At 37.2% G+C, this 24,389-nt stretch overlaps 1 protein-coding gene across 6 annotated transcripts in view; it reads right to left on the bottom strand.

The window, feature by feature from the left end:
• GRM7 (glutamate metabotropic receptor 7) overlaps positions 1–24,389 on the bottom strand; it is an 882,926-nt gene that overhangs the window by 413,540 nt on the left and 444,997 nt on the right. For 5 of the 6 annotated variants that reach the window (XM_003309593.5, XM_516252.7, XM_063806587.1 and 2 more), the window contains exon 4: positions 21,132–21,286. The exons of the other annotated variant lie outside the window; for it this stretch is intronic. In XM_003309593.5, the coding sequence (XP_003309641.1) occupies positions 21,132–21,286 (155 nt within the window). The remainder of the gene's footprint in view (positions 1–21,131; positions 21,287–24,389) is intronic. 6 annotated transcript variants of the gene reach the window in all.

The raw sequence follows: 24,389 nt of genomic DNA, 5'->3' as shown, positions 1-24,389 counted from the left end.
GTTAAACATGCAAATATTATGACATCTCTTCCCACCTGGTCCACCTCGTGTTATAGGGCTCAGGAATGTTTATATCTTAATAAGCTTCATTAGAGATTAAAGAGCAAAAGTTGGTGTGAAAATCAAGTGATCCAACTGCCTTCCAATTTTAGGAATACTTTATACTAGGGAGTGGCAATGGGATTTTTGAAGGCAAATGTGGAAAGATAATTTTGCACTTAGATAACACTATAAAGGTCAAAATGTTAAATATATGAATAAATACAGATATATAAATATGAATATGTTAACTGGAGTTTAGAATCAATATTTCTTTGTTGACCCCAATTGGATTACATAATAGAATTTAAACTGAGGAAAAGGATAGCAATAGTTCTTTTCTTTCTTATGCTTTCTTTCCTCTCCTCTCCTTTTCCTTCCTTCTGATAGGAGGCAGAGGGGAGACAGCAATATTTTAGATTGGTAGAATGATAATGGGGAAAGGTACACCCTGAGATCTGGCAATAAAGAAATTCATGAATATTCACTTGGAGCCCATGTTTAAAATACTCAATATAAGAATATTTTTTTCCTGAGTTATAATCATTTGATAAAACGCAATTTGAGCAATAAACAATAACTTCACAGGCTTGCTCAGGATGAGTGTTAGCTCCAGAGATACTGGGCAAATACAGAGAAGCACTTTAATTAACCAATTAACATCTTCAACAGTTTCTTGGAGCACCTGTTATGTGCCAGGCACCATGCTAGTGATGAACAAGAGAGATGCCATCTGTAGTCTCATAAAGCTTATATTCTAGGAACACAGATATTAAACAAATATTTATGTAAGTATTTAAATATAATTTTGATAAGTGTAGTGAGGAGAAAATACACGTATCTTTAAGGAATTATAGTGGTGAGGATGGATTGTGGGCAAAATAATTGGGAGAAACTTTTTTTTTTTTTTTTTTTGAGACGGAGTTCCTCTGTGTTGCCCAGGCTGGAGTGCAATGGCGTGATCTCGGCTCACTGCGACCTCTACCTCCTGGGTTCAAGCGGTTCTGCTGCCTCAGCCTCCTGAGTTGCTTGTGCCACCACACCTGGCTAATTATATATTTTTACTAGAAATGGGGTTCCGCCATGTTGGTCAGGCTGGTCTCAAACTCCTGACCTCAGAGGATCCACCCGCCTCGGCCCCCAAAAGTGCTGGGATTACAGGTGTGAGCCACTGTGCCCGGCCCCCAGTCTCCTTTTCTAAATGTCCTTTGCTTCTGCTCAATATCTTTTCCTTTCTCTTGATACATAGGGTGCTTAATTAAACCCCATTAACTAATGATATGGCCATTAACAACAAATACCACCTGAGAACACTTTTAACTTTCAGCTCTTTAAAGAAAAAATGCTATAATCACTTGCTATGTAATGCGTCACCATCTGCAGTTTAAAAGAACATAATAGTAACTCACCTGCCGTCCCACCTAAGATGTTCTCAAGACAAAATTAGCCCAACACTGACAGAAGTGAGACACCTATTCAATAATTATAATTTGAACTTTAAAGAGGCCTCCTTGTATAAAAACCACAATTAGGGTGTTGTTTTTCTCTCAAAATAATGTGTTATTTTTTCTTTTTTTTTTTTTTTGCCTACTGTTGTTCAACAGATGTTGATACCTTTAATTACTGTGGCTGTCACTTAAATCTGATTTCAAAGCTCTTTTCACTTTGCCAAGAATCAAGTAGCGTTCATGCTTTGGGGCCGGGGGCGGGGAGGTGTAGAAGGGGTAGTTTATTTTCTTAGACAAGTTGGATTTATTTTTATTATGGATGCTTCCTTAAGTAGTTACTCATTACGATGAAACACATATTCAGGTCTGGCTTTGGTGCTGTTTCTCGCTCATGATCTGATGTAGGCATGCATTTCTTCATTGTCGAGAGAGAGACAAAAAAACTGTAAACTAACAAATTTGGGAGGAAGCTCATAAATACCCAATGTTTTAATTGGTACATCAATTGGAAGAATAAAAGTATTCATATTAATTTTGTTAGCACTACAAATATTTAAAAGACTCAATATATAGAGATGCATATAGACATGCTGTTCTGAAATGAATTACCTTTGACCAGAATGGTTATGTCAACACCATTTAGATTTATGTGGCACTGGTTGTGCTGGACAGTTTGGTACTCCGCTGGTCTCCTTTCCCAGGCTGGGATATCTATCCCTCAGTTGCTGAGTGTGTTGGCTGCTAAATGGCTCAGGACTGCCCCTTTCTCCAAAGCAGAGGTTCTCAAAGTGTGGTCCCTGAGCTGAGCCAGCTGCATCAGCATCACCTGGGAACTTGAATGCAAGACTTTTATCCTACTCCAGACATACCAAATCAGAAACTCTGGATTGAGGCCCAGCAATCTGTGTTTTAGTAAGTTCACCCAGCAAGTGATTCAGTAAATGCAAACATTTGAGAAGCTTTGCTCTAGAGAATCTTTGGTCCTTTGGTCAAAATTTCTTTGTATTTTTGTTCACAAAATAATTCCCTTTAGGTAAAACAAGACCTAACGCAGGAAGTAACCATCTCCCTCACCTCACTTAGCATGGCGACAGCTCGGTAAATATATTTGAGAACTTTCAATACCCAGATTCCCCTGAAACCTCTGGCCCACTCTTCATGTTAGAAGACAGTTGAGGGGCTCTTGTTTGAAGATTCTGGAAAAGCTTAGAAGGAAGCCGGTGGTCTGCAAGGCAATGAGGCTCTGTCTCTTCTCCCATCCTGGCGACTGAAAAAATCCACTGGGTTTAAATCTCTGTGTGGCCCAACTGAGAAAGTGCTGGCCTGCTAAGTGAGGAGATAAATTACACGTTGGAAAAGCTGCAGGACCTGGCTGATATATACTGGAAGAAAATAGGAGAGTATGTTTAAAAATAGATTCTACAGGTGCTGGGCCAAGGTTAGGAGAGGCCAGACTATAAAGCTGGATACAAGAGAATTTGCTGATATTGGAGATTTGTCTATGACTCAACACTGTGTCAAGGATTCTGAGGGCCCCTCTATGCAGGGTTGAGATGGTTCCCGGGAACTTGAAAAAAAAGCAACGGCTTTAAATGAAGTCGAGATGCCAGAATTCCTTAGCAGAAAGTGAAGGAAGAAATAAAAATGCTCAGAGTAAAACAAACCAACAAACAAAAAGACTTGCTAGTATGTGACTGTTATGTGAGAAAGGAAAACACAGAGACGAACTAGGTCACTTGAGAGGACCTGTAGGTACACGTTTTACTCTGGCATATGGGGAATCCATACTCACTGAAAAGGCCAGAAGAGGCTGTTCTTTGTAAGCTGTGACTAACAGAAGATACTGTTGTAGAACTGGGCTGAGGTCAGCAGGTCCAGGGAAAAGTCAGAATTCTTTGCCCAGTTTCCAGATTCAGAATTCATTGACTGAAGTTCCCCGTGAGGTAGGACCTTGCAACATTATAAGTAAATAGAGAAGTGATTCCTCCACTTCTTCCTTAAATGAACCTATGACATTAACTTTGAAAACTGTACGCTAAGGAGAGTCACTAGATTTTTCAAGGAATCTTTCATACACCTGAGTTAAAGCTCATACGCAGGGATGAAAATCATGATGCTGACCACCATTGCCTGAAAACACACATGAGAATGGAAGTTCTGGATCAGGAAATAAATGGAGTCCTGGTCCAGGTTTGTTTCACAGGTGGTTCATGGATTCACACAGTACTGGTTTCCTTGGGTCCTAATATATAATTAGAATGAACTATATTACACCTTTGAGGGAAGGCATGAGAAATTGGTGCCACCCGTAAAGATTTAAAGAAAGCAAGGGTGGTAATATCCATCATATCCATGATCTTACTAGCTTGCTCCTTATAAAAAACAGCTTAATTTTGATAGATTATAGTGGGCTGCTGCAAAGTAAACCAACTAGTAGATCAAATTATAGCTCTAAAGTAGTTCTTACTTTCAAGATTACATTTCATAATACCTGGCATATTATAAGTGCCCACTAGAAGTTCACTACTGTCATTGTTGTAATCATTAACATTGTTTTAGAAATATTTCCATAACAATGTGATTATATTTATAGAGAAGATTAACAAAACCATGACACGTTATGTGGCCATTGACTTGGTAAATTAGTTTTTTGTATTTTTCTAATATCTAAAAGAAAAGAGTATAAGAAGCAGCTTGCTTTCACATGAGAGGAACAACAGTATATGTAAGCTACAGTATATTTTAACATTGTGGCCATTTGGGAGAAAATCAGATGAAACCACTATATTGATGATATCATATTAATCAGACATGTTGAACGATAAGCAGCAAGTTCTCCAGATGTCTTAGTAAGACAGATGTGCACCAGATCGTGAGAAATACACATTACAAAGATTTAGGATCCTACTATGTCAGTTACAGTTTGTTTTTAGTTTTTGTTGGTGTTATGGGGTGGAGAGGGGCTGCTAGCCTGGGACATGTCAAGACTAACCTTTCAAAGTAAAAGTAGTTATTGTGCCTTTCCCCTCTTACTCCTAAAAAAGATGCACTATGTGGGATAGGCTGCTAATGATTCACAACTATCTCCCTCTCCTTTGGCTGAACAGGAGCTGACTCCAAAGTTATTTATAACTCATTCCTAGAGACAGCCTGTGGCTAATGAATGACTGACTCTGGAATACACATATCCATCCCTCTTGCCTTTCAGTGACCAATTCTCTTGAACAATTCATGCTCCAGAGATCACCGTGTGTTCAGGGGGAAGCGAGACTCCAGTGGCAAACATACCCTTGCTTACTTGTTTCCTTAGTCCCATAAGCAATGCCTCAATAATGTATGCCCCAGAATCCCTGAGTTCGACTCTGCTTCTAAGGAAGTCAATCAGAGACACTGATGCCATTACAAAAGGTACATTTCTAACGACCATATGCCACTTTCAGTACTTCCCCTAGCTCATTTTCAAAAGAGGATAACGAATTTTGTGCTTCAACTCGTAAATCTCTCACTTCCTTTATAAAGTAGTAAAGAAAGTAGTGGTAGGTGGCATACTACTCAGCCATAAAAAGGAATGAAATAATGGCATTGTCAGCAACCTGGATGGAGTTGGAGACCATTATTCTAAGTGAAGCAACTCAGGAATGGAAAAACAAATATCATAAATATCATATTTTCTCACTTATAAGTGAGAGCTAAGCTTTGAGGACACAAAGACATAGGAATGATTTAATGGACTTTGGGGACTGGGGTGGGGGAAGAGGGGTGAGGGGTAAGGGATAAAAGAATACACATTGGGTACAGTGTACACTGTTGGGGTGACGGGTACACCAAAATCTCAGAAATTACCACTAAAGAACGTATCCATGTAACAACAACAACAACAAAAAAACCTGTTCCCCAAAAACTACTGAAATAAGAAACATACATACATAAAAGTTTAAAAAAATAAAAAGGTGGTGGGGATCAGATAGCTCTTATAATGAAATCCAAATTTCAGCAGATATATTCTTATGTAACTTTGGGCAAATTGTTTAACCCAAGTATTCATTTTTTAAACTATAAAATATCAGTAAAGTAGTTCTTACTTTCAAGATGGTATTTTGTATACCTGGCATATTATAAGTGTCCACTAGAAGTTCACTACTAATATCATTGCTATTGTCATCGTTAACATTTTATGGAAATATCTCCATGTAGGTATCCAACAACTCTATTCATGAAGGAAAAATCATTAAAAACTTCATATATTCCATTTTTATTTTTTACCCAACTAATTTCAAAGGAATCCTGTTTTTATTTTACCATTGACGATGTTCATAATATTCTGGGGTTTTTCTTGGAATCACACACTAATTTGCCAGAGGACATTCACATTGATGTTGACATATGGAGGCCAGGTGTAACCTAACCATAGCATAAGTCATAAGCATCTGCATGAATGATGTCGATAGTTGAAATAATCAATTTGAGACAAGAACATTTTTTAGAATTCCATGGTACTTAAAAGTGCCAATATGCTATGCTTCACTTGGCTTATGTAGAATAAATTCTGTAAAACTTTTTTTAAAACATCAGACAGAAATTTTTAACGCTCAATTTATTCCTAAAAAGCAAATTCCCTGAGGTTAGAATAAATTAGTGCTCCAAATGTCAGTGTCAGAGTGATTGACTTTAGGAAAACTGGTATTTGACTAGGAGAAAAAAAAAAAAACATAAAACTGCCACAAACCCAAGAGGGTTAAACTATGAACTAAAATAGAAAAAGATAAATTTTGTTCCACTGTGGTTTGTTGTATAAGAACAGGGAAAAAACACACAGCAGAGAGATCAGAAACAGCTAAAAAAAACTACCTATTTCCTTAGGAGGAAATTTACATGATTAATTACACTACTTTTTGGGACTGGTCAGAGGTTAGTTTCTGTATTCATTGATTTCATCAAATAATTGAACTCTGCTTACATATAATGCCATGTCCACACATAGGTCATAAGGCATTTAAGTTTACAGTTAGAAGTACAAATAGGATTCTTATCTAAATTTAAAACTTGCTAGTATCATTATTAGTATCAGAACCTTATGAACTGTATATTTGTGTGACAAGTCAGAACAAAAATAATTCATTTCTAACACTGGCTGCATTATATAGCTATATCTTTCTGCATTATCTAACTTTTCCACTGCCTTTTATCCATATATATTATTTTTCTTTGTGACCTTACTGTATGTCTGTATCGAAAGCTCATCTAGGGGACTCAATAGCAGTGAGGCCTAAAGAAGATGGAAAAAAGCACTAGGATACTTTGTCAAAATGGTACATTAGCTGAAAAAAAATGTGCAAAAATGTGAATTTACCCAGTAAGACCTCTTCTTCAAAAAGATAGGAATATTTGTGTCTTAATACAATCTTTCACTTTAAAATAGAAAGTATCAGAAATTACATCTACAGAGCCCTCATAAAACAAATGTTTATGATGTATCAATGGATAAATACATCACGGTATATTTGCACAATGGAATATTACACAGCAATAAAAAGAACTACTATTATATGCAACAGTAAGGATCCATTTCCAAAACATTATGTTGGGTGAAAGAAGTTGCACACACACACACACACTGATCACCCACTGATGATGTTCAGGATATGCTACCCCAAGATATGGTACCTTGTCATTTGAGGAAACAGAAGAAGCAGGAAGGTTACTCTCTGGCCTTTTCCTGTTCTTCTTCTCTGAAGCATGTTATACAACTCTCACTCAAGAAGGATCCTCTCTATATCTGGAGGACACAACTGCCCTTATCTCCAAAGACAGGGATAGAGAGAAGAGTCTGAACCAACAGACCTAGCTATGTTTTCCCAGTTTATTACCATTAGATCATACCCCCTTTGTCCAATCATACTTCTCCACAGCTGTCCAGTTCTTCATCATACTTAGCATAAAATATACAGGTTTCCCTTTTTCTTTTGGTTTTCATTGCTAAAGGCTTGTGTGTCACATAAAACTTGTATTAAATGGATTTGTATGCTTTTCTCTTTTTAATTTGTCTTTTGTTATAGGCGTCTCAGCCATGAGTCTAGCAATAGATGAGAAAAAAATCTTTACTCCCCTACTATGCACATAGATACATAAAAACACACACACAAACACAGGTACTGTACATTTCCATGCATACATAATTCTTTGAAGTGCAAGAATAGAAAAAAATGTATTTACTGTATGATAAATAAATAATTATATTTATATAAAGTGAAAGATAAGTCAACAGTAACCTCTATGAGGATGGTAGAATTAGTGACAGGAAACGGAACCCTGAGAATCTATCTGGTGTGATAGAAATATTTTATGTCTTGATTTGTGTAGTGGTTACCTTGGTGAATACATATATAAAATGCCATTGAGTGGTACATTTAAGACTTGCATATCTTAGTCTATGCTAATTATACTCCAAGAAAAAGTTTAACAATAATAATCAAAGGCAACAAGATACAAAAATAAGTGTCTTTAAATCAAGAAATATGTCTAAAGAACAGTTGAGAAAAACAAACAGTATCTTTTGTCAGTTTTTTTCTTTAGCCCTAATAAATTAAGGAACCTGTTGGCTTTTGTGTAAAGTTTACTAATGGTATCAGGCAGGCTGAACCTAAGTAGATATATTCAAATAGTAAATCAGTCCTAGACTCTTTTGCCATACTGTAGACATTCTGGTTTCTAGGCATTCTAAGATAAATTCTCTACTCCACTAGAAATCTCAGAAAGACCGGTTTCAGCTCTAGGTTGATTTCAGATGCTAGAACCCATATTCCAAAGGCTACAGGTCTCAAGAAGGCATGAATACAGACCATGATGTAGTTCCTGCCAAAATCTCCATCACATATCCATCACAAGTCTTTCATTTTCTCCAGCTTGTCCTAACAAACATGTTAACACACTGTTAGATACTTTTGGCTCTTTGTAAATTCTGTCCCCCTTAAATGAACCCTTCCACCCTTATTTCTTAGTTCAACTACTATGTGTTCTTTAAGGCCTCACTCTGATGTTGCCTACTTTTTTCAGCTAATGCACCCTCTACCTACTGGTGTACACACAACCCCCTAAGCTTATCTCTATTATCACGATCCATCCTCTGACATTATAATGGTCTGATGTTTTTTGTCTGATTCCCCAAATTAATCATGGGTTCCTTTAAAACAGGCACAGTATCTTATATCTTTTTTGCTAGGACCTACTGGTATTTCTAGGTTGAACTCAATTAAAGTTTGTTGAAGGCAAGTTCAATGAAACAACCTCACAAACTCACAAGTTGGACCACTCTATGTCTCTTGCCAAAACCTCCTAAAATCCAAACGACAAATTGGCATTTTTGTCTGAAATGTGAATTCAAAGAAAAAAGCAGTCAGTTCTTTTTGCAATATTAAAGAGGATGGAGTATTAAGAGGTTAAGGAAGTAATTTTCTCAGACAAATTACAAATAGTACAGTAAATTTAGTCTTGGAAACAGTATGTAAAACATCCCCCTTTTACAACTGACTAAGGAAAAAACAGTTTCTACTTAAAGTTAGAAGAAGGTCATTTTAACTTTAAAATTTCAATTAACCTACAGCACACACCTAATATCAGGAATATACTGAGCCTAAAAAATGCCCATCTTATTTAGAGGCTTTTTTCTTCCCTTTTCCAAATGAAAAGAGATTAACCAGCATCTGATTTTTGTTAAAGAACATTTAAAAAACCCCTTCAACCTCCCAAATTTATAAATGACTTTTCTTCCAGCCATCCATTTGGCTAACTTTATGGCCCTTTCAATTCCCTCTACTGATTTGCTTTCATATTAAGCCCTGTATTTAATAGTTTCAAGCACTTCTTTCTTATTGTTTTCACTCAATCCAAACTAATAATACTTTCTTACTGCACTAGGTACAGTTCTTCACAGCCCATAGGTGAGTTTGTGAGCTCCTGGCATGATCTACTGCTTGCAAGGAAGAGAAGTCTTAGCCCCAGTCTTTAATTCCTTCTCCCCAGTGATGGACCAAGTTCCTGCTTTCCTAAATGGTAAAAACAGATAAAAACTGTTTTCTTGTCCTTGTGATAAAAAAACAAATAAATTGCTGATGTCCTGAAAAAGGAAAAAAGTTAGATCTTGGACAAGTTTCAGAACAATTTGTTTTGGCAGCAGTTGATTCAAAAGATAGGACGTTTCAAAATGTTAAAACGCCTGTGATTTTTTTTTCCCCTTTTTCTTACTCAGTTTGTAGATTTATTTTTTTCAGTTTCAGATTTTAGACTTCACCTTTACTTGGCTCCCTTTCTTGTTCTTCTTCAAACTCTCCTCTAATAATGCCATTCATTGTTGTTTATCCTCTACATGAATAAAATCAAGAGAGGTATTTCAAGATCTTAAATTTGTTGTTTAATCATTTTAACTTTTGTACCAATAACTTCAAGAAGTCTGTAATTCCTTCTCTTTATTCCCTCACCTCTTCTTCTTGACAGCAGTCTTTCAAGTTCTTTTTGTCTACCTTGCACAGTTTTTTTTTTGTTGTAGAAAATCAGAGAATTCTAGGGCTAAAAAACATTCTCAATAACCTCTTAATCCTGTCCACTCATTTTCTATATGAAAGCACTAGAATATACTAACAAAAACATCTATCCATGCCTACTTAGCACCCCAGCTATTTTTTGTCATAACCAACACTGTAACTGATGTGGGTTAACTCCAGAACCAATCTGTTTTCTCTGTGCTTAGCAATACAGAGTAATTGGTGGCGATTATAGAACTAGAAGTAAATTGAATCATGCTGTTAAGATAGCGAAATACCTGCCTCATTTAAGTTTCTCTTAAGTTATTGCTCAATCTGTATGTCTCAACATGACCTCATATGCAAAATTAACTTGGTATTCTAGAGGACAGTATTATTATTTATTCTACATAATTATGACTTTTTGTCACTTACAATGGCCTATTCTTCGAAGATACTCAAAAGTTCTATATGACTATAGTTCTCCTTCCTTAAGGTCTGTGGTATGCTCATATAAAAATTGGGAAGAGGTTGGTGGGAATTCTAGGGGATGGTATTCACTATAGACACATCACCCCATTCGTTTTTATATTCACTTCACCAGACTTTTTCCAATCGCTCAGACGCAATAAGTCTATGTAAAAAATCACCAATGATGTAGAGACATTGTCAAATTGAATGGTCAATTCTCAGTACTTCTGCCTAACGTCGCAGCAGTACATTGATGAAGCTGATGAAATCGCTCCACCCTAAAAACAGTTACATTACCTGGTTTCCAATAAATTATACTCATATTATTTTTGTTCTTCCTCACTGGCCAGTCTGGCTTCTCTTTTCTTATCCTCGTGACGACAGAATATTCTAGCAAGTGTCCTTTGGTCCCCTATTTTCTGTATTACTTAAAATACCATCTATATTTCGATGGCTGCACAAAATTGAATTTTGTTTCCAGATGTCTCCCATAAACTCCAGGCTTACGTATCCGGTTGCTTACTTAATTGCCTACCTTCAGATATTGAGATACTTGGATAGATACTTGGATGTCTAATAAGTATCTCAAACTTAACACCTCCAGAATTGGCATTGCTGTTTGTTCCCTTAAAACCTGCTCTAATGATAGTATTCTCCATCTCAGCTGATCATAATTCCATCTCTCTAGTTATGCAAGTAAAAAACCTTGCAGCCATTCTTATATATGTTTTCCTGTTCTAAAATCCCTATTGACTTTAGCTTCAAAATATATTTTAAATCCAGACATATCTCATTATCTTCAGCATTACCACCCTGATTCACCCAACTGTCATCTCTCATTTGTTTTTTGTTGTGGTTGTTGTTGTTTCTTTGTTTTGGGGGGAATAACCTCATTACCAGTCTCCTAGATATTATCCTTCTTACCCTATATTCTATATTCAGCCTAATAGCCAATATGATCCTTTAAGTACATAAGACAGATCAGGTTATTCCTGTGCTCAAACCCTACAATGTTCTCTTACTTTACTCGTAATCAATAGCAAAGTCCATACAATCACCTGCATGGTCCCATGAGATCTGATCCTCCTGTTATATTCTGACTTCATCTCCCTCTTCCTCACTGTGCTCCGGCTCATCAGTTTCTGTGCTGTTTCTCACCCATGCCCAGTGTGCTCCTTCATTAGGACCCTGGCAGTGTTTTCTATGCCCAGTACACTCTTTCCCTGATAGATACTTGGATAATTCCTTTATTTATTCAAATCACTTATCAAAAGACATCTTGATGAGAGTATCTTGACCACTCCATTTAAAATTGCAACACCCCTGACCACTGATGATTTCCCTTTTCCTGCTCTATTTTTTCTTACTTTATAGCACTTGTCAGGTGTGATGTTAGCAAAACGGCAGAGTAGGCAGCTCCAAGCTCCTGTCCCTCCACAGAAATATTGAAAAGCAAGTAGAAACTGTCAAAACCAATTTTGTCAGAATGCTGAAAAGTCAAAGGTTTACAGCAACCAAGTGAACATTAAATCAAGAAAAAGACAAATAGGATGGGAAAGCTTTGTGACATTTTTACTTGTCTTTGTCCCACCTCTTACCAGGCTTAGCAGTGGCCCTGAGAACAGAGGTCAATGTGCCTATTGTGGGATCCTCATATAGGGTTCCAGAGGGAATAAAGACGAATTTATTCACAAATTATCGTATGTGTCTGTTCTAATTTGTCTGGGGGCTACCTGAAGGATGGACAAAGTTTATTTGTTTCTTTTTCACCTAACTCAGAACTTCTCAGGGTGGAGAATAGGGAGGCATTGCTAGAAAACACTGTGAGGTGAATGAAAAACCCACAGCCACCTGGGGCAAAGGATTAAAGTTGAGGCGTGCAATATACAGCATTAAGCCCAGGAGAAAAAGCTGGAGAGAGTTCTTTTGAAAAACGAGGGCATTGAAAAGCACCTACGTAAAATAGAGAATTTGGAAACCCACGTGCATGTCCAGGGCAGGGTGTACGCTCAGAAAAGACCTGAGAAGACCTTAAGCTTTCACTGGTGACTGACCTAGGTCAGTGCAAGCAGGAAGTGAAAGATAAGGCACAGTTATGAGGGGCCTAACTAAGGGTTGACAGAATGTCCCAGCACAGGACCAATCGGCAAAGACTGGGAGTGTTTTTTCGTTTTGTTTTGTTGTTGTTGTTGTTTTGTTTTCTTTCTAATAGTCCTGACATTTAGAGAAATCTCTGACAAGACACTGGCTGAATATAAGGTTAAAAAAAAAACAGATTTCAGTAATCACACATGACAAAGAATACAATCTTTGCAGAAATAGTATGGAAAAGTCACTAAACCAACTTGATTGTAGCCTTCAACAGTCAAGAACATTATACTAAGGGGAAAGTGGAAAATCCTATTTCTAGAGCTACTACATCATAAGATTCCAATGCCAAGGATTTGACAACAGAAATTTTTAAAAATACAAATAAATAGGAAGATATGGCTCATTCAAAGGGAGGAAAAATGGACGGAAACTGTCCATTAAGAAGCCCAGACATTGGACTTACTAAACAAAGAATTTAAATCAATTATCTTAAATATCTCAAAGAGCTGCAGGAAACCATGGACAAAGAACTAACGGAAAATAGGAAAAAAAGACACGACCAAAATAAAAAGTATCAATAAAGAGTAGAAATTACAGCTTTTACCACCCCTATTATTGTATATAATTTACTTATTTATTGTGCCTATTGATTATCATCTGTCTACTTCTGCTAGAGTGTAAATTCATAAGTTAGCAAAGATCTCCGTTTTGTGGTCACCAGCAATTGGCCATAGTCAGTGTCTGACAAACAGTAGACAGTTAACACTTGAAAACTGGATGAATGTTATCTTCCATCTCCAACAGCCCATTACTTATAACTTTGCAATATATAGAGATGCTAATGATGATGGGATGACAGTGAAATCAATTTTTAGGGGGGAGGGAGAGAGACGAGGGATGGAATATTACAATGTGGATACGATAACTTAGGGAGAAAGCTGCTGCTGACATAATCAGACGAATCATTTTATAATCCTGAGCACACATTATACATATAATCAGTTCTCAATTGGGCAAGGGTCACATGAAATTCAAGATTTTAAGCTGCGAGGTATTAAATGATTTTAAAGGAAAAATCTACCCAGTGTCAGATGTGCTTATTCAATGAAACCCTCCAATAATATAATTGATGTCTAATTTCCTAGACCTGAGAAATGTTTTATCAAGACACTGGCGTTCTGCTTTTTTCTTTAGAATTAAAATTCAGGATATCAATATTTATACATTTCTAATTTCAACACAAAGGGTATTTGTTGAAAATTTTAAATCTCTCTCTCTCTCTCTCCCTCTCTCCATTTTACAACTTTGCTGCCACTCATGAACCACAAGCTGTACTGACTTCATGATTGTAAGAGCATCCATTAGTTTATATTTTCCCTTAGGGACAATTCTTGCATGGATATTTTCACAAAGTTCATAATTTCTATTAAAAAGGCATGTGAAATAGCTTCACCTTATAATAGAAATTTACCAAAATATTATTTCCTGTGGTGATAAATATAGGGATATATATTAATAGCAAAGGTAACAATCTGTCTTGAAGCTATCTGAACTTTCACTCTACAGTAATGACTTATACTCCTTATTTTTAAAAAAATCATCATTTTGTAAAGCCCATTTATTCAACAGATATTTTGTAAGAGTCCATTAATTTACAGGTAATATTCAAGTGCTGGGTATACAGAGGTGAATAAGAAAGGTACTTTATTAAGAATACCTTAGGTTGCATATAACAAAATATCTAGCTTAAAAGGGGCTTAAAGATAACAGTAATTTTTCTAACATAACAACAAATACTGATGTAGATAATTCCAGGATTGGTTTGACAGCTTAAGTAAGGCCATCATGGGCCTAGGCTTTTTGCTTTTTCTATCTGTCTTTTCTGCCTTCCTCCAGTATTAATATTTCCTTTCTTTGAAGATGGCTATAGCAGCTCCAAGTATCCTGTCCTCACATGATAACATTAAAAACAGGAGGAGAGGCTGGGCGCAGTGGGTCACGCCTGTAATCCCAGCACTTTGCGGGGCTGAGGAGGGCGGATTGCCTGAGGTCAGGAGTTTGAGACCAGCCTGACCAACATGGTGAAACCCCATCTCTACTAAAAATACAAAAACTAGTTGGGCGTGGTGGCAGGCACCTGTAATCCCAGCTACTTGGGAGGCTGAGGTAGAAGAATTGTTTGAACCCGGGAGATGGAGGTTGCAGTGAGCCGAGATCACATCACTGCATTCCAGCCTGGGTGACAGAGTGAGACAAAAAAAAAAAAGGAAAGAAAAAAAGAAAAAAAAGGAGGAGAAGGCAGGAGTTTCCCATGTGAGAATGGTCACTGCATACCCTGGTTTGGCTGGGACAATCACAGTTTATGGCCCTTTTACTTCTGAGGTGTTCTGGTTTGGATAAAATGTTATATAGTTGCCCTATTAACATGACTTTTTTTCTAAGGGAGGGAAATATCTCTATGAAGTTCCCTCAGATAATGTCATCATGCATCCCAATGGTCAGGATTAAGTCACTTGTTCATCCTCTAACTGCAGGGAAGGTTGGGTAAGTCAGCATTTGGCATTTTAAACCAACATATTGGGAGAAGTTTTCTGCTTATCAAAAAGGCCAAGAGAATGTCAAGAACATCAGTCACAAATGACAAATCCACAGTCTCCTTGAGGTAACTGGAATTTCACCAAGCTACAGTCTGCAGGAATAAATGGAATAATATCACTCGACCCTACCAAGCCCCAGGGACACTTTCCCACATGGCTCTTGCAGTATGTCCCCAAAGGGTGTCCACCTACTTCTCTCATATGAGTTTACTGATTGCCTCCCTTCCTTTTGAAGAACTGCTCTCTTCTGGGATCCTCTGGCCACAGTAGCACTGCCAAGACACTGCCAAGTAGCATGTTTTCTACTGACCCTGGAAGCCCCTCCTTTGCATTGCTGCCAAGACACCGCATGTGGTGTCAGAGCTGTTCAGACATCTGTGGCAAAGTAAGGGACAGGGCATCTCTCATCATTTATTGCCCTCTGTTAAAAAGTTCCAAAGCACTGCTCCTAGTGTCCTAAATGCTACCAAAGGTTTCAGTTAAACAGAGCTTGAGGGAGACAGGACTTAGATTCGTCAATATTCAGCTCTCCTTTATTTTCATAAACAAGCTCCTTGAAAGGAAAATTTGCTACGACTTTGTTATTGGTTAATGATAGAGGAGGAGAAATCATGGACATTTCTTACAGGTAAAAGCATTTGTGAGTAGTGTATGTGAATCTACCACTCTCTTTCCAAAGCTGTACAGTGGTGAAAGAAGAATGTGTTGAGGCTGGGTGCAGTGGCTTATGCCTGTAATCCTAACACTTTGGGAGGCTGAGGCTGGCGGATGACTTGAGGTCAGGAATTCGAGAACAGCCTGGCCAACATGGTGAAACCCTGTCTCTACTAAAAATACAAAAATTAGCTGGGTGTGGTAGCACATGCCTGCAGTCCCAGCTACTCAGGGAGGCTGAGGCAGGAGAATCACTTAAACCCGGGAGGCGGAGGTTGCAGTAAGCCAAGACTGCGCCACTGCATTCCAGCTTGGGTGACAAAGCGAGACTCCATCCCCCCCCAAAAAAAAAAAAAAAAAAAAAAAGTATTGAAACACAAGTGCCATAAGATTGAGACGGCCCAGATTGTGGAACAATACAGGGAGGATAAATGCCCTGGGAAGTCTCCTAGAACCACAGAAGACTTTACATGGGTGAGAAATATTCACGCATTCCATTAGTCCATTGAGAGTCTATCTGTTGCCACTATGTAGCTTAGCCTATCAGACTGAGATCCTTTCTTATGTATGGTCTGCCTGCCTGTTCACTGTGGGATTTCACCTATGAGTCCAGTGGATGCTGGCCTTGGAAGAGGGAAGTTTGTCTTTTCCTTTTGACAATGAAAACTTATTTACTGGATCTGGCTCATTTTATCATTCTTCCTGTAGAAGAAGTTGTCTCTCAAAGCTCTTCTCAATTCTCAATTAGATTTCTGGAGAATGACCGCATAGTTCATCTACATTTCCCAGGTATATTTGAATCTATCTTTTTTAAAAAGATTTTTCTCTTTACTATTTTATTCTTGACCTCTAGAACTTGCTCATAAAGGATATATATATCATTTTGATCCTACTTAATAACCTTGATATATACAAAGAATAACTAATTATATGTGACAGATGCTTCAAAGTGGAATAGACACAGCACACCTGAGGGGATGAGATGTGGAACAAGGCTGATGTGATGAGGAAAGTATGGAAGGGTAGATGAGACTTATAATGGGGCTCAGAGAATGCAGAGATCTCATGCGAGAGGGATAAGGGAAGGGAGAAAAAAGAGAGTGGCAATGATGTAGGCTAAATGGCACTTGGATAGGGTATAACTCAGAAACCATAAAAAGTGGAACAAAAGGCCCTGAAGAAGCTTTCAACCATATTTTCAAGTAGTTTGGGCTCAACTATATTTTTTCAAGTAGTCTGGGTTGCAAGTGACAGAAACCCACTCTGCCACAAATAGCAGGAGTACAGGTTTATCATGCAGTATCTCATTGCTCTTATCAAACAAGGTGATAGGGCCAAAAGACATACGCATTGCTTAGAAGCAGCATTGTGGTTCAAGGCAATATTTTCTTTCTCATTTTTTTCCCCATTCACCTAGAGAAACCCTGTGACACAGATAGACCATTGCAGGTAATCAAGAGAAGCTAAAGTAGGGCATATCTAAATTGGAGCCAGAAATATTTTAGTTCAGATCTTCACAGCTTTGATCTTTCCAGTTTTAGGAAAAATAAAGAATTCATTCCAATCATAAGTAAAAATTACTATTATTTTTAAAAAGCTAGCTCTTTAATGCTAGGTCCAGAGTATGTTTTGTCTATTCCTACACACATTGCAGATTTAACTCATGAACCAAGCTGTTCTACAGTCCCATTTGAAAATCATCACCAATTGTGAGAGTCATTATAGTTAGTTTTGAAAATCTACCCTTCATTATACTAGCTTCCTAATGTTAATGAGTATGGAAGAGATGAAATTATGCTGGTCCATGACCTTTGTTGGCCATAGTTAGAGGATGCCTAGGACAGCATCCTTTCAGAGAAGCAGAGCACGTTGCAGGATGAAGAGTTGAAGGCAACATAGGCCATTAGTACTCTGCAGATTCCTTGGAGGCTGCAGAGGATTATTAAGAGTCTAGTTAATGGGGCAACACATGAGTGAGGAAATGCCAGGGATTCCTTGGCTCATCAGTCAATGCAGACACACTAAAAATTACAGAAGTGTTTTGGCTGAGGAGCTGGAGGAGTGCTGCCAAGTTCTAGAGACATTCCCCAGATTTCCCATAAACACTGGGCAGGCAGCGGGACCATAGCCACCCCTCCAGGAAACTGGCTCCTTTCATCATTAAATCGAAAGGGGGGAAATGACACCCTTGGCTAAGAAACACTGAAGTTCCCTTTTTCCACAAATGGAGAATAAGTACAGATAGAAGAGAAAGGCCACTTTCAAAGAGGCAATAAATCTGCCAGCATTTTGGCCTAACACAATTTCTGCTTATTTTGAATGCATACTCAGAAAAATGCCGGCCAAAAATCCAGATGTTTGCTGAACATAGTCATGATATGGATCTAAAGGGAAAAAAAGGTAGATTACTGATCGGCTTTTCCCTTCCATCTGAGGGTATAGCATTATACAACACAAAGATATAGGAATGGAGCAGTATCATGAATATTTGAAAAATATTCTAGCCCAGCATAATTCAATATGAAACATCTGCAAAACAGGAAAAAGATAAAAGGAAACAAACAAGAAAACAAGCAAATGACTGTAGGGAAGGACAGGAAAACTTACTTGCCCACATAGGCTCTGCTCCATTTATAGTTTTATTTTAGATTATTTCATAGTTTTGTTCAGAAGCTTTGGCATAACTGAATGCATTTCTTCTTTTTTAACTTACATAGAAGTGACACTGTAAATGCATAGACGCTATCTTAATGTTCTGTCTGCTACGAAAGTGAACAAAACTTGATTGTTCTTTGTAAGAAATGCACCTAGGCAATATGGCTAGATGGAAGCCACAGCATTTTTGTACATGGCCGCAAAAAATCTTCACTCTTCTCTGGGTGAGATTAGAAAATTTCATATGAACTCTTGCTATTCCATCACATTCTAACATTGTTTTTAAAACAGTGCTCTCCAATTTCATTCTTTGGAATCTCAATTTTTACTTTGCTAGTTCATGATGCTGTTCTTTGTCTGATTTTGTAAATTTGTATATTTCTATATCTACATGAAAATAGTATTTTACCTCAATAATTTATTAAACCTTTGAGATAACCCAGTAAGTTCCCTAAAATATCAGGCATCAGGGGTTAATGGCCATGGAATATGTGCATTGTGTCTACATGGCATCTACAGCCTAGGAAGAGAGGACCTCAGTTGAAGCCCTGAAAGTTCTTCCTTTTCCTTGAATCTCACCCAACTCTTGCCCTTCACCCCTCCTTACAGTCACCTGAGTGAACTTCTAATCCTTCCAATGCCACCACAATCACATCTCACACATGCAGATGCTCTTCAGATTTTCAGCATAAAGTAACAAACTCCTTAGTATAGTTTTCAAGACCCTTTGCAATGCAACTTCTGGCCCACTTTCAAACTGATTTTCTGCCATGTCCTTATATGATCTGCGATTCCTCCATCCCTCCAGACACACAATCACTTAAGAATGTGTTTGAGCACCTACAACTTTCAGCAAAGAACCATGTGCTGGGGGTACGATGGTGCATAATAGAGATATTTCTAGACAGAGACAAGTAAAGAGGTAGTTCCAACAGTAGGAGATGTGTGGGATGCCATAGAAGGAATGGAAGGGGTTTCTAACCCAGACTTGGTTGGGGTGAGATGGCCAAAGATGGCTCCCATGAAAAATTAACATCTAAGATGAGACCCCCAAAATAAATAGAAGTCAATCAACCAAACAGTGTAGCAATGATTAGTACTCTAGAAGAGGAAAGGGTCTCCCCAGTGTCTTGTAAATAGGAACATTCTCAAAGAACTGGAAGGATTTTAAGAAGGCAGGAGTGCAGGACAGTGCTGCAGAATGAATTATTTGTATTTTCCCTAATGTGTCCTGTTCCTTCATTTCCCTGTATCTCCGAGGGAACTTCCGTCCCAGTTGTCACTTCTCGCATCCAACGATATCTTCCCCAACCATATCACCACCACCCTAGGAAAGCCGCCATGGTAACTCTCTTTGTGCCCTCCATACTGTACTTACAATGTTTCCCGTGTAGTCTCTGCTTGTTCTGACACCTGCACTCAGCTCTGTATGCTTTGAGGATGAGAATTTTGAGTCCTCATCTTTTGTTTTCCTGACTCCTAGCACTGAGCAAGGCACACAATAGATACACAGTTTTTCCAGTGCAAGGAATGGAGAAGGTTAAAATATTGTCCTTTATTCTTGCAACCCATCTGCAAATGCATTGGTCTGGGTTGTAAGATAGGCAATCTTTTCTGGATATGTACTGGGGAATGAAATTAATTCAAAGCCTCCCAGTGAAAACATGGGTGACTCATGGGATTTTTATCTCCTCCAGATAACAGAAAGGAAACAGTGACAGAACCACAACCTGATTTGTCTAAAAAGCCTACACAGAGCATGCAGCCTTCTGAGGAGAATAATTAATTAGATTTGAGTGGAGAGAGAATAGAAAATGCAAATATTTGATCCCTTTTTGAGTGAGAGGATAGAGTTCTTTTTAATGCGCAAAGCATGTTTTAGAGAATCTTTGGAGACATGGCCCATTAGAAAAGGAACACAAAGCAGGCTATCAGCAGAGAAGTTCCTTTTTCTTTACACAGTGTCTTCTTGTAGAAACAACTTTTCTTTCCAAATTAAAGAATAACATAACTTATAATCGGCAAATTTTGTCAGATTACAGGGTGGCAACAGACACTCTTTCCTACTTCTGCCTCTCAAAATATCTTTGCAGTAGCAAGGAAGGCAAAGAAAGAGGCATAAGTTTATAAAGGCAAGAAAAGGAGAAAGTGAAAACAAAAGGGACCTAGGAAGGTGAGGGGATGCTGGTGCCTGAGAGAGGTGGTGTGCTGTATTACAGCCTCCCTGAGCTGGAAGGGACCTTGAGAGATAAGGGGGGAAAGGGTTCTTGTACTTCTTCTAATAAGGAAATAATGGATGCGTTACAAAGTGAAAGGATTCTCTTGGAAAACGTAGCTCACTTATACACACTTGGATGTGTATACTTTACTTATTAACGATAATGCTCTCCTCTCAGAAAGTTCCTATGGCATGAACGAAAAAGAAAGAATGTTTTTGCTAATCGTGATATTATGAAAATAATATGATCTCCTCAAAAGAGGAATTTCAACTAAAAGAACAGACCAGGTGTGTGGCCTCATTTGCATTTCATGGCTATAAGTTTGAAACAACCCCACATGAGTTTGGTAAAAATGCCAAACCCCTAAAAAGTCACATTCTTGGCCATTCAGCATGGCACCAGAACTTCTCTCAGCAAACCTACTGCTGACGAAACCCATACCTTCCACCGTGGCTCGCTTGGGCTGAATGGTGATGGCCCCTTCTGCGATATCTTCATGCTGGTGCAGTGGGTTTATTTTGGATCCCCAGCTGTCTGATCCCACCCAAAGAAAATGGCCAACTTGGTCAGCTCTTTTGGCTGCTGCAAGGATCTGCCTGTGGAAAGAAATATGGAAAGTTATATTAATGATAAAGAACGTCAGCTGAATCCGTGTATATTGAAAGTCAGCAAAAGGAAAGGCACTATTCCTCCTCAAAAAGTAAATAATTGCTAAAAACTTGATAAAGAATTTATATCCCTAATATATAAAGATATTTTGTAAACCAATAATGAAAAAGATAAAGCATCTTGAGAAACAAGAGCAAGTAATAGTAATTGTTAAAAGATAAAAAGGTAAATACAAATGTCCAATAAAGGTAAAGACACATATTTACATATGTTAGAAAGGATGGAAGTGCAAATTAGACAAAGATACCAAATTCATTTCATATATTGGCCAAAATGTTTGTTTTGTTTTAAGAGTTTTGGCTTGGGGCTGGAGAAATGAGCACTCTCCTTTACTGCTGATGGTATCCATTATCTCTGAAAAGCAATATGATTATGAATTAAAGATGTTAATTATTTATTAAAATAAACAGAACTCCATGTGTAACATGAAAAATTTATAACTTGTGTATGATTGAAAGTATTATATATACATAATCAGGACAATGGGAGCAAATAAAAGAAAAAAGGGAACTAGTTATTAATGAAAAAGTTATTACAATAGTATTTTTGGAAGAGGGGATTGATGAGATGTAACTGCATTGGTTGATCAGAAAAAGCTACAACTGAAGCCCCTTTGGTGGGTAAGACCACAGGATAAGTGGTTTATCTGTCTCTTGGGACTTGGGAGTATCAGGCACCACAGAGCTACATGGCTAAATGCAGGAAGATTGGGTCAAAGATTGTGAATAAACTGACAAAGGCTAGTTCTACTTTTTTTTCTTCCAGGCAGGAAATGACAGTTTTCTAAAGAAAAAAAAAAAGCAGCAGCATAGGAAATAGGTTCTGATATTGTAAACACCAAAATAGTAAAAGGTGGATAAGAGATGGTAACAAAAAAACACCAAAATAGTAAAAGGTGGATAAGAGGTGTTAAAACTGCAGATGGGGATGGGAGGGAATGACTAAAAGTCAGTATAATAGAAATTGAAATGTTAAGACACTCTAGGAATTTTAAACTTCTGCTCACAAAATGCTGGGAACTAGGGGTTTGTCACCCCAGGTAGAAAATAATTTTTCTGTAAAAATCTAATACATATCAGAAAGTAGACTCTAGATATTGTTATAAAGAAGTCCTCTGATGGAATGGCCAATCTGATTCCCTGGGAACCCCATCAGTTGTCATGCACTGCCCGTGGGCACAGAGCTTTTTACTGCCTTATTCATATGTGAATTGCCAGAAGACACTCATTATTGAGGAAAATCTCCATTGCCAAATAGAAAAATTAACAAGGAAAAGGAAATGTGTGAGGTGGAGCAGAGATAATATATGGGAAAAAAAACAAAATAATAAACACATTTAAATGGGAATGATCATATCTGTAATCAAGAACAAGATATGAAAAAATAACAAGAAACAGCTCTTATTAAAAATATGAAATGAAAATTAAATTAGCATAGATATAAAGTGCAGAAAATTCTCTAGAAAGCAAAACAACAAAAAGTTGGAAAATAAATAAAAAATAAGATTCTTTTTCCTCTTATCAATAATCAACCCAAGAAGACCTATATCCAGCTAACATTTAGAGAAAAAAGAACGTACAGAGAAAATAGAGTAAATCTTTAAATATTATTTTTAATAAATAAAAAATCAAAAAATTGAAAATACAAATTTTCAAGTTTAAAACTTAGCCGCATAATGGGAGGAAAATCAAGCACGTCACGAAATATAAGACCTCTGTAAATAATGAGAATGTTCTAAAAGCTCTTCAAGAGAAAATGAGAAGACATGAAAAAAACAAAAAAAGAAATGATATTATTAACCTCTCAAGAGGCAAAAAAGAAAAGAAAAGAAAAAAAAAGGATGGATGATGGATGATGGAGCAATGGCTTCAATATTCTGACAAAAAGACTTTAAAATTTTAACATTTAACACACAAAGAATCTCAATACAAATAGAACTTGCATATTTGTTCAGTAGCTCTATTAGATTTTTCCTTCCACAATTAGAACCCTAAGTTCCCTATAAGTTAAGAGTTCTGCAACTCATTAGTCACAACAGCTATTTGTTGTGAATCACTTCTTTACCACGTATGATGCATTAATTAATAAAAATAAATATGAAGCCGCACATTACCACCCTAACTACTAATTAAGGGTAGAGGCAGAATGAGAACATTTTTTAGATGTAAAACACATGAAAAAGTTTTCCCTTAATTTACTCTTAAAAAAAAAAAAAAAAAAAAGAAGCTACAGGACATGCTCCAGCAAAATGAGGAAATAAATCAAGAATAAAATTCAGTTAGGGTCCAGAAAAAAGGAAGTGGTAAAACAAAGAGAGAGTGAGAGGAAGAAACTCTTCAAATGATAATAACTGATCCAGATTAAAACAGAATAATGAAAATTTCAGGAAGAAATATTCGGGAAAAATAAGGCAACTCAGGTAATCTTATATATGAACATATGGAGAAAAGCGAAAGGCCTATAACAACAGAAAAAATATTAAAGATAACAATGAAAGTATGAAGACTGTCATATTAACTCCAAAAAACAACAAAATGTTTTCCAAAAAAATAACTACCATAGAAAAAATACTTGATGCTGTAGTGCATCATATTTATATAATCACAATAATGTAAATACTGATTTTTGTCAAATTAAAACCTGATAGAATATTATGACTATAGAGATAGGAATAAGTTCTGTTTAACATAAGAATTAGAAAATATTTAAAATTAATAATTTAAAAATTGTAACATGTACACATTATGCAGATAAAACCAGAAGAAACAGTTTAAAGAGTTAAAGTAACTGCCAAAAGAGAACAGAACAAGGAAGCATGGTGAGATGGAACAGGAGACTAATGTTTTGCATCAAAAGTACTTTAGTCATATTTTAGTTTTTTTATGTATTTATTATTTTCATAAAAATAGAACAATCAGCCGGGCATGGTGGCTCACGCCTGTAATCCCAGTACTTTGGGAGGCCGAGGCAGGTGGATCACAAGGTCAGGAGATCAAGACCATCCTGGCTAACATGGTGAAAACCCGTCTC

This window comes from Pan troglodytes, chromosome 2 (assembly GCF_028858775.2).
Source record: "Pan troglodytes isolate AG18354 chromosome 2, NHGRI_mPanTro3-v2.0_pri, whole genome shotgun sequence".
Classification (NCBI taxonomy): domain Eukaryota; kingdom Metazoa; phylum Chordata; class Mammalia; order Primates; family Hominidae; genus Pan; species Pan troglodytes.
This window is presented reverse-complemented; position numbering and strand designations above follow the sequence as displayed.